Source organism: Epinephelus moara, chromosome 2, assembly GCF_006386435.1.
Source record: "Epinephelus moara isolate mb chromosome 2, YSFRI_EMoa_1.0, whole genome shotgun sequence".
Taxonomy (NCBI): Eukaryota; Metazoa; Chordata; class Actinopteri; order Perciformes; family Serranidae; genus Epinephelus; species Epinephelus moara.
This window is the reverse complement of record NC_065507.1, coordinates 3,249,647-3,264,415: the sequence shown is the minus strand read 5'-3', so window position 1 is coordinate 3,264,415 and position 14,769 is coordinate 3,249,647. Positions and strand designations below refer to the sequence as shown.

Here is a 14,769-nt window from a genome sequence, read left to right as displayed (position 1 = left end):
TAATGTGTGTGTAATGTGTGTTTAATGTGTGTTTAATGTGTGTGTAATGTGTGTTTAATGTGTGTGTAATGTGTGTTTAATGTGTGTGTAATGTGTGGTTAATGTGTGTGTAATGTGTGTTTAAGGTGTGTATAACGAACAAATATCAGTGACCCACCTGCATATCAACTGACCTCCCCACGACTCCCTGACTCACTGTACATAATCTATAAACAGCTTTGCGCCGTCAGTAACCTGATCCACCTCCCAGTGTTCCCACACAAACCATAAAATGTTGAGTACTCCTCTTTATGAGTGACATACATCTGTGATTTGTACAGTGTCAAGAAGATATCAGGCTTTCATTTTGCCAGTGCTCCACTTAAACCTGAAAGGAAAATCCCAGTTAGTGGAGGAAAATTCCTTTCATTGTTCTAGAAATAGACGTTTGCAGAACCAGAGATAAAAACAGATTTGATGTTTTGGTCACACTTGATTTTGCACTTTTTTTAATTCCAAAACAGCTATATTTATGTATTTGTTATGAAACATCCTGCATTAATTGGTGCATTTTATCACCGTGACCCGTGCATTATTTAACTATATGATTTGCACCCTAATTATAAAGGTTACAGAATTTCCCAAACAGCTATTCACCATGACAAATTAAATGATAAATCACCATGTGGAGCAAAGATCTATTTGCGGTGCTTGGTGACTGCTGCGACGGGGGTTTGCCACTTGTCAGTAAGATGGAGCGATTATCGTCTTGTGATCACCATGTACTGTTTTGTAGAGGCTTATGTAAGCATGAAATCATGGAGTGCTTGTCTACTAATTGGACTGTTTCTATTGGGGGGGGGGGGGTCACTGTCAGTATAAAGCTGTGCCAACTTTAGAGAAACAGCAGTGTGTAACATACTCCAGAGACAAAGCTGCAGCGATGACGACCAACACAGGTAAACATCTGACTGAACCAGCTCTGCACAGTGTCAGTTTGCATCAGTTATTTTCTTAATTGATATCAATGTACCTTGTTTATATAGTTTTCACTTACATGGGTAGTTTAGTTTCACAAAGACATTGCTTTTTAGCCATAAGTTTCAGTAGCCTGGTTTGACTAATTTAACTTATTTTATTTTACTCTATTTTATTTTCTAACTTGATTTGATTTTTTTTTTTAACTTATTTTATATTGCTTTTTGATTTTATTCTTTTGTTTTTGTTTTTATTTTATTTTACTGTTATTTCTTTTTCGGTTTTAATTCAGGTGTGCTTTTACTTTTTTTTACTTGTATTTTTATCATCTTTTTTTGTTGGTTTTACTCGTATCATTTGTTATTGGTCTATTTATTTTATTTCATTGTGTTTTTAGTTTTATTTTAATTCATGTGTCATCCTCTTTAAATGGTCTACTCTTAGTATTCTATATAATTTTAACGTTAATTAGTTCTGAGTCACATGTCTTTGGATCTTTTATTGGTTTATTCTTCATCTTAACTAGTTTAACATGAGATTTTATTCTTAGTTTGATTCATTTTAACGGTGAGTTGCCACTTTGTTTTGTGCCTGCGACTTCCACCTGGAATGAAATGTGCTGTATGATAAAGTTTTGCTTGCTGAAGTGTTTGTTAATCTTTTTTTCAGCCTTCAAAATGTCAAAGTGCAGGAAGAACATCACACACTTCACAGATGTGCACGGTTTGCCCTCCATTGAGAAGATTGTGAGGTCAGTGAAGGAGACCCCCGAGCCCATCAGCACCGTCATCACTGGAAACATCCCAGAATGGATCAATGGAAGCTTCCTCAGAAATGGGCCTGGGAAGTTTGAGATCGGAAACCAAAAGTGGGTTTAAGATCTTAAATTGTTGATACATCTGCCGCTGTGTCACAGAGCTGACTCCTCTCCTCCTCTCTGCTCTCATCAGGTTCAACCACTGGTTCGATGGCATGGCTCTGCTGCACCAGTTCAAACTATCCAACGGACAGGTGACGTACAAAAGCCGCTTCCTGTCCAGTGACAGTTACAAAGCCAACAAGGAGCATAACCGCATCGCAGTGTCGGAGTTTGGCACCATCACCATGCCGGACCCCTGTAAGAACTTCTTCCAGCGCTTCCTGTCAAGATTCGAACTCCCAGGTGAGTTTTTTTTTTATCACATCTTATTAAAAGGAACAAGACTGTGCTCAGGCAGAAAATTAAGCCCCTTTTCCACCGCACAAAAAACCTCACTAACATCTGGGTTTTTAATGGAATGGGAAAGGTTAGACCCGGGTCAAATGACTCTGCAGTAGTCATGGGTAATTATCAGCCCTGGCTCTGATCAGCATTGATGGAAACACAACACCCCGGGGAATGCGTTAATTTTAGCCCCTTTACTAGCGAGATGCAAAAAATGTCAATTCGCAGTGCTGCACCGACATAGTGCTTTTATTTTGAAAGAGACAACAGAAGAAAACAGAAGTGTATTTTGAAAACAGACAATGCATGTAACAGGCTGAAGTTGACACGGCGTCCCAGAACGTCAACAACCAACACACCCAGGGTACCTTGGACGCCATATGTGGACGTGGAAAGTTCATGACCAAACGTGGACATGTGACGAGGTCGGAGTGAGGATGTGGTGTTTCAGCAGGTTTACCCGTGTTCTAAACACGCTAATTATGGTGGAAAAGGGGCATTAGATGTTGTTTAAATTCCTTACACAGTGTAAATTCTCTTCCATACACCTAAAGGTAGGTGAGAGACAGAATATGAGTGAATAGAGTTATTACTGTGGTTGTCCTATGCTGACTTTTGCCATCTTCTTTTTCCCCTTCAGACGCCACAGATAACGCCAACGTGAGCTTTGTGACCTACAAAGGCGATTACTACGTCAGCACGGAAACCAATAACATGCACAAGGTGGACCCTGAGACACTGGAGACGACTGAAAAGGTAACATGAATGTAGTTATGAGTGCTGTGGTTGTAGCTGATAATTGTGCAGAGACATGTCTGTGGACAGCAGTTAGTTTTATTGACCTGCTTTACACATGATGGCGAGGGCAAGTCATAAACTAACACAACGTTGTGACTTTACAGCAGGCTCGCAGGCTACTGTCGCTCCTCACTGTGTGATTAGCTGCAGGATAATGATCATAAAACAACGAGTTAATGAAACAGTTGATGTGTTTGTTCCTGTCAGGTGGACTGGAGCAAATTCATCGCTGTGAACGGAGCGACCGCACACCCTCACACCGAGCCCGATGGAACAACTTACAACATGGGGAATTCATACACCCGCAAAGGTAATTTAGGAAACATCCAATCAGTTTATTCACACATCACCACATTCTGTATCACTGTACAATATATAAGTGCAGTACACCACTCCCCACGTGTCTGATTACCTTTAGCAACAAACTACTTGTATCTGTGCTGACAGGAGCGAGCTACAACATCATCCGAGTGCCGCCGACCAAAAAAACAGCTGGGGAGACCCTGGAGGGAGCCACAGTGCTGTGCACTATTCCCTCAGTGGACAAGAGTAAACCATCCTACTACCACAGCTTTGGTGAGTTCACACAGTCAAATCAAAGTACTCACAGCTGTCACCCATGAGCCTCGACTATAGAGACATTTAAGAAGTATTTAACTGCAGGAGTCGTCTCATAAAACTCAGCTGGCTGTGCAGCAGGCTCGGTTCTAGACTGCTTTGAATGAGCCGTCAGATGTTGGTGGATGATGCAACATTGCCTAACGCCATTTAAAATAGCACATAGTTGCATATTTCTAAATCTAAGATAACGAAATGGTTCCCTTCTGTTTCTTCTCTGTGTGACAAGTGTCAGTCTAATGTGTCCTAAGATTCAGAAGTAACAGCCCAGTCTCACTCCGAAGTCGTCGACTTCCAACGTCAGACACTGATGAAAATCCTGCCCTTTCACGTTGGCATAACACGTGGCCGGTTGCCTTTGTTGTTGCACCATGTTTACCCCTGAAACAATGACAGTTAATGCAGAGGAAGTCCGAGTAGGGCAGGTGGGGGGTGGTGGATGAGTCCAACAACCACTGACTTTAATTTGAAAAGGCACGATCCATGTAAGTGACACAAGTGATGGGGCTTCAAGAGCGAGTCAATCCCCACAGACCCCCGATGCACAGCTTTACAGCAGAAATAAACATGTTTACAGTTTTAATAGTTAAATAGTTATAGCCTGAGTGTCAGACTGAAGCTCCCAGAACCTTCAGTCTGACATCGCCTCCATTGAAGGCGATTTACAAGGGGGAGGGAATTTGATTTTTCCCTAACCAATCAGTAGAGATCAACGACTCACCCAGAATCTGACGTCATTAGTATCCATGCCTCGGGGGTGCCGAAAACAAGCGAGCATTGCCCGTTTAAAATGTCTCCGTCGTCGTGCACGCCCAGCTGCATCGCCGTTAAATCCAGTTTAGCAGCTTCCTTAATTTGGTCCTCCATTAACGCGAGTAGTGGCGAAATACCTCGATAGCATCGTTAATGTGGTCTGTAGGATCTGTAGCGGTCGCCATTGTTGCTATCCTCACCAGTTACCCACCGGCGTACAGCTTGACATCAGCGTGGCGCTGATTGGCTAATCGCTAGACCCCCGGCGTTCATTGGTCCGTCCATCGTTTGGACGAGATAAATCGCAAATTCATTGCAGTATGCCAGACCAGAGATGCAAGCCTACTCAGTTGAGTGGGTGGGGTCTATGGTCTGGAACCAGGCTAAAATAGGTAATGTCCTCCTCCATGACATGACTTAAGGTTATGCATCATGGAGGGTGGGGCCACTTTGTGTGGCAGGTTGTTTGCAGATATTGTCTCTCAGTCAGATCCATCCCTTCGCTCCTCTCGCCCACATACGGTTATTTCTGGCTCCAAAAACTCAAATTTTTCAAAACAGAAGTTCACAAACTAATGTTTGATGTCACGGTCTCTGCATCTATTTTTACAGTTTATGAAAGTGACGCGCCATACCAGAACATCCTAAACAAACGCTGTCTCACTTCCAGTGTCAGACACCGTCGAAAAAAATATGTCCTTTCATGTCGGCGTGATAAGCGGCAGGTCGCCTGTTATTGTTTAACAGTGCCTAGTGATGTCAGGGGGAAACATGGCGGCACAACAATGAAGGTTAATGCGGCGGAAGTCCGAATAGGGTGGGTAGGAAGGCTGGTGGATGGGTCCAACAACCTCAGACTTTCACCCAGGAGGCAAGTGTTCACTTCCTGTAAGACTGTAAGGCCTAAACTCAACCACCTGAAGCTGACACGGCGTCCCAGAACATCAACAACCAACACACCCAGGGTACCTTGGACGTTATATGTTGATGTGGAAAGTCCATGACCAGATGACAATATGTGACGAGGTCAGAGTGAAGATGTGTTGCTACATTAATTAGTCATGCCGGGTTACCTTGAAATTCTGAAGAAAATGCAGTTGTCTCGAATTCCTTGACGTAAAATGGCAAACATAGATTTATTGATTGGGGACTACATTCTATTCTCTATTCTAAACCAGACTTCAATACTGACACTTTTAGTGAAAATGTACGTCTGACCTCTCCACCACCTTCACCCGAAATCTGAACAGAAACTAATACAATCTTCTCAATCCATGACAGCGATGTCTGAGAACTACGTGGTGTTCATCGAGCAGCCCATCAAGATGGACCTGCTGAAGATAGTGACCAGTAAGCTGACAGGGAAAAGCATCAGTCACAGCTTTTCCTGGGACCCCAAACTCAACACCATCTTCCACCTGATTCACAAGCAGACAGGAGAGGTGAGGCTCTGACAGGAAACACCGAGTTCTCTGAAACGCAGTCTGTTCACTGTGCTTGTACTGTCAATAAAATGAATTCATTCTTCTGTTTAATCCTGCGTTTCAGTTAAGCTCCATCAAGTATATCGCCAAGCCGCTGTCGACCTTCCACCAGATCAACGCATACGAGGAGGACGGCTTCCTGATCTTAGATATGTGTGCTTCAGACGACGGCCAGGCAATCGCCAACTACAACATCCAAAACCTGCGAAAGTCTGGAGAAGATCTCGATGAGGTCAGCAGGTTTAGTAAATGTCAATATCCAACAAGTTCTACACTCCAGGATTTGTCTAACTTAAGTCGAGAGTTTGGTTTGCCGAGACTGAAAAGATATTTTCCCATCAGGTGTATAACACCTTGTGTAGAGTCTTCCCACGGCGTTTCGTTCTGCCTCTCAACGTGGACGTGGACACACCCTACAACCAGAACCTGAACCGGCCCAGCAGCACAGCCACTGCTGTGAGAATTGACAAGACCAAGGTAGGCAGCCAACGTGATCTACAGGTATCAATGCTCAGGAGACTGTGAGAGTCATTTTTGAGTCAAGCTTGTCTGAACCTGAAAGTCAGATGTTGCAGTAGCAGTACAAAGACAGAAATAGGTTTGCAGCCGGGTGAGATGATCCAGTGCCTGGATGAGCCGTGCATCTCCAACAGCTCGTTGTAGGGAAATATATCCAAGATGGTAAGGGTGGGCAATACCACATAACCTCAATGTATTGTGGCTTGTTCCATGTTGGATGTATAAAGCCACTACATAGGGAAAATAAAGTATAAATGGACGTGTCATTGTTTTTTAGGCCACTGGCATGAGACTTGCCAGTGGGCAGGAACAGTCTGTAATGCAGCCAGACATAACTATGATATGTCACCAGTCAGCCGAATGGCACCTGTCGCGGCGGTATGATGCACTGACGGATGGCATCAGGTTGAAACGCCACATAGTAATGACGTAGTAACTTTGTTCTAATAGTTCTTTAATTAACTTTAGTATGAAAATACTTAATTTAACTTCCCAGTACTTTGTTTAACTTGATTGTAACGGTGTATTTTTACTTTATTGTAATAGCTGATTTTATTCTGACAGTATTTGTTTAACTTTATTCTAACAGTTATTTTTAGCGTTATTACAGTATTTCTATTTAACTATATTAAAACAGTTCATTTGACTTTGTAACTGTAGTTTATTCTATAATTCTGTATTTTAGTAGTTTATAGTTCTTTAGAGAAGATTTCAAAATATCAGGATACAACCGAAAAATACTATGATATTATTTTAAGCCATACCACCTGACCCTACACGATGGCTTTGATTTTGTGCGTCATCGTGCTCTCTGACTCCAGACTGTCCAGTTTCAGCCCAACAGCAGAGCACTTCCTCCTCACCAACCTTTGTGCTTCCTGTAACAACCACCAGAGGGCAGCAAACTAAAGTCTCTGAAACTCAAATTTTTCAGGGGGACACCTCAAAATACCATCGGACGAGAAACCTTTTCTTCTTGAGCCTTTGATTTTATCTTAATGACTTATTTGTTGAGGATGGATACCTTTAATTGAATTTTCCAACAGTTAATTTTGGAAATGTGTCATTAGTGTGTGTCATTAACCATGTTGCTGTTTTTCTGTCCAGGTCTTCTGTACCCACGAGGACCTCCACGGAGAGGATCTTCATCAATATGGAGGCTTGGAGTTCCCTCAGATCAACTATGCCAAATACAACACCCACCCCTACCGCTACTTCTACGGCTGTGGCTTCAGACATCTCGTAGGAGACACACTGATCAAGATGGACCTCCAGGAGAAACACATGAAGGTACGTTTGGTGTCTGTCTCTCAAAGATGTTTCCAACATTGTAGTTACTAAAATAGCATCCAGTCTTCGCTACAAGTCAAACAAAAATCATTCTCAGGTGAAAAGTAGTAGCACGTGATCGCAGTACATTTATATGATCAGTAACAGTCCTTAGTATCTAGAGAATGTTAAAGTATGATTGTAAGAACTTGAACTGTGCGACTCCAGAGTAACTCCTACATTTTCTCACAGGTGTGGGAACAACCTGGTCTTTATCCATCTGAACCAGTCTTCATACCCTCCCCTAACGCCACAGAGGAGGATGATGGTGTCATCATGTCTGTGGTCATCACACCCAATAAGGTCAGTTAAAGATTTTCGAAAAGGGACTGTGCTTCAGTTTTTCATTTTGTAATGGTAATATTAAACTTTAAGTCTTGTTTTAAACACACTCATAGTAGGCTACAGGTCACAATACCTTTAGAGATACACTTTATGAATTTGCTACTGTACGTTCGATCGTGCTTGTCGCAAAGCGGACTACTGGCTTGAAAGCAGCGTAGTTGCTGCTTGCTGTTGTCCAGTCAAAAAGCTCACAGTTGGCCTACAGAAAGTTATGTTTGGTCAATGAAAACAGAAACCAAGCCAGGAAGACTTACATGCTACGTCGCAACATTAGCCTACCATTCTCTCCTATTACGAACATTACACACTTTAAAACTCACCAGATCAACCAACTACCTCTGCGACACGGTCCCAAGCCTCATTCTTTTTATCTCTGTAACTGAACAGCGACACATTATAAAGGACTGATTGGGCGCGAACACAAGTAATAAACTTCCCTATCCATTGTCGGAACAAGTGTGCTGTAGGAACCAAAGTTACATGGCTTGTTCTCTGGGACCCGCTTCATGGAAGCACGTTAGCATTCTGATTGGTTGTCGCCAAACCGCGTCAGAGCTCATTACCATAGAGTAAAACGAGTTTTAACTCCCCTCCGGAGCCGCCCCGGTCACTTTGGTTGCCCAAGATGCACGGCTGATGACCATGAAAATGAATGGCTTCCGCCGTTTTGGAAGCTCTGGTCGCTGTTGGTTTGAACGTACAGTTAGAGGGTTCCCGCACATTTTCATGGATAAAGAATCAAAACTTTTCCATGACTTTTCAAGGACCCACAATTTGTTTTTCTGGCCCACTTGCCTGGGGTTTTTCAAACATGTCAGGTCTGTTCAAACATAATTTCAGCTAGCTTGCATACATGAAGGAAGAGATGGATAATGGGGGAGAATGACGAAATGTATGCGATGGTAAACAGAACGTTGTCACACATCGATGCGTATTAAAGCCACGTTTTGTCGTCGGCTACAGAAAATAATTTACCGTTACATTATGTTGAAGGTACTCATGGAAGATTACTTTCGCTATTTTATTACACACAACAAAATTCCATCAAAACTTTTAATTACTTTTATTGATTCCATGACTTTTCCAGGTTTTCCATGACCTTGGGAACCCTGTTTATCAAGTCTTATGTAAAATTTTAATTGAACCGTCTGATGTCTGTCTCTGGAAAGCTTTAAACAAACTGTTTCTCATTGTTTGTGTCTTCATTCTCTTCAGGACCAGAGCACGTTCCTCCTAGTTTTAGATGCCAAAACGTTTGAGGAGCTGGGCAGGGCTGCAGTGCCGGTCAACATACCCTACGGCTTCCACGGGACATTCAACGCCACGACATAGACTTGTGAACATGAACACACCTCTGACCTCACATGCACAGATAGAAGTCATGGTGGAAGTTATAAACTATGTAAATATTGTTTTAAATGTTGTTTGTTGTCATACACATGGATTTAGAGGTCACTGCCCAGATGTGAATGTACAGTTATTTTGGACATCTTGGACAAAATTAAAAAAAAATCAGATTTACGGCTTTAAGATGTGCTTTATTAGATATCTTTTAAAAAGATGTATTGTAAGTTCGTTTTTTCTTTTTATACTTTAAACCATTGTCTTAAATGATGGAATTTTCTGCTGTATGACTTAATAAAATGTTCATCTGTAAAACAATGCTTAAACACTATGAATAAATTAAAAAACGACTTAAACATCCAGTTTATGGTGCATTCATTTCCTTGTTGTAATAATTTGCTCGCTAACTGCAGATATACTTTCTACAACCAGTATGAAATATTGCAGGCAGGCGTTGCTGTGATGCTTTGCATGTTAGCCTCAGTCTGTGGAGATAGTACATTTAAGTCACTGATTAAACTTAATACAATTCTCTTCTTGAAATTTCCCTTTTGATTATCTGGGGAGTGTGTGAGTGTTGGAGAAGAAGACACTCCCTAAATTCCTTTTTGTGTTCACTATCAACAATGTACGGAAGCGTATTGCATTCACTTGACAAATAAAAAAAGCCCTGTTTTTCTGAGTAATATTTTCTGATTTTCTGAGTAATTTTTTCCTGTTTTTCAGGGTATTTTTTTTGTGTTTTAGCTGACAAACGTGTATGGGCATGATTTCAGTTGTCAGCTAATGCTGTTACAACCTGTTACTAACCTAACCTGTTACATTGAGCGATAGGCACACTAGAAGGAAGCAGTCGAAAACATAGCTAGATTATCATACCCTGTGTGTAACTAATTACGTGCCTTACCCTTACTGAGCCCGTAGTTGAAATTGTCTAGGAGCAGCAGCACAGATGCAAAATACATCCATGAGCAGGAGTCACCATGGATGCAGGGGTCACTTGCAAGTGCCAGGTGGGAGCTTCTCGCGAGATTTTGAAGTATCTCGTCTCCTCGTTCAGGAAAAAAAAATTAACACGAAAACCAGAAAAAAATTAACACAAAAAACAGAAAAAAAATACCCCGAAAAACAGAAAAAAATACACCAAAAAACAGAATAATAAATAAATTACTCCGAAAAACATAAAAAATTACTTGTGTTGATTCAAATTTATTCTCTATGAATATAACATTTATACATTCATTTTATAGTTGAAGTACTGCCAGAGTGTCCGTTAATATACAGTAACCAATATATATATTGGTTATATTTATTCCATGCGTTCCTTCACGCATGGAATAAATAAAGCTTTTCACAAAAGGAAATCATTTCTCAGATCACTTACTGAGCTTGTGTGAATCATTTTGTAGCAGCAGCAATCAACATGATGAAACCATGTGAAGAACTACATGTTCATATATGATTGTTAGCATGCTCACTTGAACATTTAGCATGTTAGCATTCACTGTTAGCATGTACAGGTGAGCCTTACTTTGTGGTTATTAGGTTTTAAGGCTGAGTATCGCCACTGATTTCCTGAATCCGTTCAAATTCGATTCACAAGGTTCTGATTCAATAAGATTTTCCAATTCGATTTTATATCGATTCGATTAGGGCTTTTTCAGTTACAACACTGATTTTTGCTGAATGTTAAAGAGATTCTCAGAGAACTAATGTTGTAAATTTTACAATGGATTATTTAAAAAAGAAGAAATTCAGAGCAGGACTAAGAAAGAAGCAACAGTAATGTTAAAACAGCAGAGTCACGATATTAACTCACCATCTCCAAACTGACTTTTCCAGACCTGCAAAATATCGCTGTAAAATTCCGTGACTCTTCCTTCTCTTCATGACTGTGGGAATTCTGAGTCTCTTAAAATGACATAACACATTTGTCAGTCATGAGCATCCCCGCCTGATAGTTGATATGACAGTGCCATCCGCAATTTACGAGCAGCCATGAATGCAGCATTTGCCATTCCAACATGCGCGCGTGCCCTCTACCGTTATTGTAAATGTTACAGTGACCGTTTGGTCCAGTATAGACCGCAGCTCTCAACTGACCGTGTGACGGACCCGACTCTTCCACTCAGAGCTCGTAAGTAGCGCAAACTTTAATTGTTAAATGTTAATAAATTAGCCAATTAATTAATTAATCAATCAATTAATTAACAATAAGTTAGTTACACATAAAAGCCTCGAAAATCATGGCTGTATGCTGTTAACTCCTAATGTAAATGAACGTTAGTGAATATTAGCATGTAACTGTTAGGTTAGCTAAATATTTAACGTTAGCTTTATGTTAGCTAGTAAGATAAGTCTGTTAGTGCTGAGTTGATGAACTAAAGGGAATAAAGATCGTCTGATAACATTAATGTTATACAGTTAGCCATGTGTAGCATAGCTAGCTAGCTAACGTTAGCTGTATTATTAACATGAAGGTGTTTTAACACCTGGAAAATATATATTTATACAAGATATCGTGGTGGTTTTATGGTTTTACTTGCTATCTTAGACATGAATATTATGTAACATATATTCTGCAACTTAAACAGCATAACATTTGTCAGTTTGTCACAATTGCATCTTTTAACATCTGTCTTAAGCAGACCGTGAAGATTATGGAAAAAAATACAAGAAAACATGATGACAGTTTTTATACAGACCAATGTTAGCACGCACTAGCACCCTGTGATGCTACTGAGACACAAACAAACCTTTGTGATATCACGTTTGCAGCATCTTTACATCACACGACAACGTGAGAAGCAACACCAATGGAAGGAGAATCCAGTCTGCTAACACCTAACAAGAGAGTAATGAACATCATCAAGGGCCCTAAACAGACGACACCCCAAGAGGTGAGATAAACTTTCCTGAGGAAAAGTCTCTTAAATCAATTAAAAAAAAAATACATGAGGTCATGTTGAGTTAATGAGAGCTCAGAAGATACAACATACTCACAGATACTGAGAAGAAAATACATACATACATTGGAATTATTGAACATAACATATAACATTTCTTAGAGGATGTTCCTACTATAAAGATACAGTTAAACCAGTTAAAGGAGGGCGCACCATTCCTCCACCTGCCACAATGATTATGGTTTTTACCCATGAGAAAGATTATATTTATTATGTCAGAGACGGATCAATTCAAATGATCTATATAAAATATAGTTTCAAATGTTTGAATGTCATTAATCTTCAGTGATATCCAGTATGTCAGACCAGAATCTTTGAAAAGTGGCATAAAAAAAAAAGTAAAACATGTGCTCTAAGGTAAAGAAACCCACTGCGGACAATACAATCATACCTTAAGGCTTTTATTTTCAGTGTCATAATATTACTTCTTAAATCAATTGGTCAGTAGGCTATCAATAATCAAGAACACTTTTTACAGACTTTTTTTGCAGATGTTCAAGGCCCAGCACACAGGTGAGGAGGTAACAGAAAAATACTGTCGTCTATTTAAAGATAGTGTTGCTGCTAAAGGGCCTTACTTTATTCTCTATAAGCTTATTTGTACAATATGAGTGCTTAAACTAAACAAGATACATACGTTGGTTTGGTGCCATGTGAAGTAGGGGTGAGTTCGTGTACAAAAATTTCTAAATGTTTAGAGTGGGTAATTTTTTTTGTGTAAACGTGTACACGGGTTTCACCGCTGGGTGGTGCTATTGCATTATACCAGTAAAGCCCCAGTTATCTGAATACCAACCGAACTGGCCATTTAACCAACAGTTACAGGCCACCACTCCGAAATATCGCCATTGTGACGGTCCGCCATCCCGAATTCTGTTCCCTGAGTCTACGGCCTGTAGAAGCCGTATTTCCCATGCATGTCAGCGATTTTCACCGGGGACGCATGTGAGTAATTCAGGCTGACGTTACCTGTTTTTCAGCAAACTCCTCTGGAAATTTTATTAAAAGGCATGGCATATAGGTCCACAGTAACTTATTATTATTATTATTGGGTCTTATCAGAGTGGGGCTACAATGAGTACTGGACCATCAAATCACAACATCTGCAGTGAGAGGACGCGGAATTCCGTGTCCTCTCACTGCAGATGCTGTGATTTGATGGCCCAGTACTCATTGTAGCCCACTGGCGAACGACCCCCTTAACGAACGTGCCATTTTAATAGAACGGAGCACGTAGACTACTGATAGTAGCTACTACTACTACTACTGATAATTAGTATCACCCCCCTCCCCCCTAAAAAAAAAGGTTTTTCGTGTACTAACGTTCATGAAGTGAATTAGCATTAATTTGAGGTGGTCCCCCAAAAGTCTAGGGCTGGCCCTGTATGCCAGAGTCCCTCTAATTAAGTATATAATGATATTATGTCAAATAATGTCCTTTTCAAATACAGTGGACAGATAGATCCATTTTTCAATGTGTGATTAATGATTTATTGCAACTGGTCTTCTTCCCATTGCAACAGATGGAGCCTACACCTGCAGGTGGAGATGAATCGCCATCGAAAAAGAGAAAGACTCCCTCTAAACCATCCACTTTGGAGCCAGCTGATTCATTTGAGGCCACGACTGTAGGTATGTGCAGTGTCACAGTGCACTGGCAGTCACACAAAATGCTGCTGGATCGGAAAATTACATTTCAGCCCACAAATTAATACAATACGATAAGGCTGTGTTTTTATGTCAGAGCAAATGAAAGCATCAGCAGACACACTGTGCTGTCACACTGCTGCAACATGAGCTCACAGCAAGTGTGTGTGATTGAAGTGACCCATCAAATAAGTTTCTTGTGAGAGGTGTGAAAGAGAAACAGGAGATGTGACAAATGCCTTGAATTTGATTGTTGTGTAAACACGTTATGTGAAGTGAATCATGTGATTCAGAACTGTAGCTGATATCTGTTCACTGCCTGTGCTCCATCCTGGTTTTAGACCAGTGAATGCCTCCACATCATATTTTAGTCACATGAAAAGAATAATGGAAGAATACTCATAATTCACTGAGTGAATTTGCAGCATTTGACCCTGTTGTTTTGTTCTGTCACAGGTGCAGTCAGAGAGTTCAGCGTGCTGTTCTCAGAATTTTCTGAAGCGTTAAGGTCGGTCGTATTTCATCTGCTTGATTAGATTTTACAAAGTGGTGACATACATGTGCTTAAAACCTTGAGAAAATTTGCTCCACCTGAACAGCCGAGCCAGCCGAACACAGGTATGTGACGTGTCAGAGGAGAAACGAGCCGTTCACATTTCTCTCTTTCTGGCAGTAACGGCCCACAAACCTCACCGCACTTTAGGGACTGTTCTTTACTTATGAAGGGACTGTTCTTTACTTGTCAGGGGAGGAGGGTGGCTGGTTGATTCTTATTTTATTTATTTATTTTATTTTGATCCCCCCT

At 40.8% G+C, this 14,769-nt stretch overlaps 1 protein-coding gene across 1 annotated transcript; it reads left to right on the top strand.

Moving 5' to 3' along the window:
- The first annotated feature begins 1,914 nt into the window (after positions 1–1,914).
- Positions 1,915–9,339, top strand: bco2b (beta-carotene oxygenase 2b). Its single transcript, XM_050069024.1, has 10 exons — positions 1,915–2,119; positions 2,802–2,917; positions 3,167–3,269; positions 3,407–3,535; positions 5,612–5,772; positions 5,879–6,046; positions 6,157–6,291; positions 7,441–7,623; positions 7,855–7,965; positions 9,223–9,339. The coding sequence occupies exons 1-10, from the start codon at positions 1,930–1,932 to the stop codon at positions 9,337–9,339; spliced, it is 1,413 nt and encodes a 470-aa protein (XP_049924981.1). The 5' UTR covers positions 1,915–1,929.
- Positions 9,340–14,769: the final 5,430 nt, after the last annotated feature.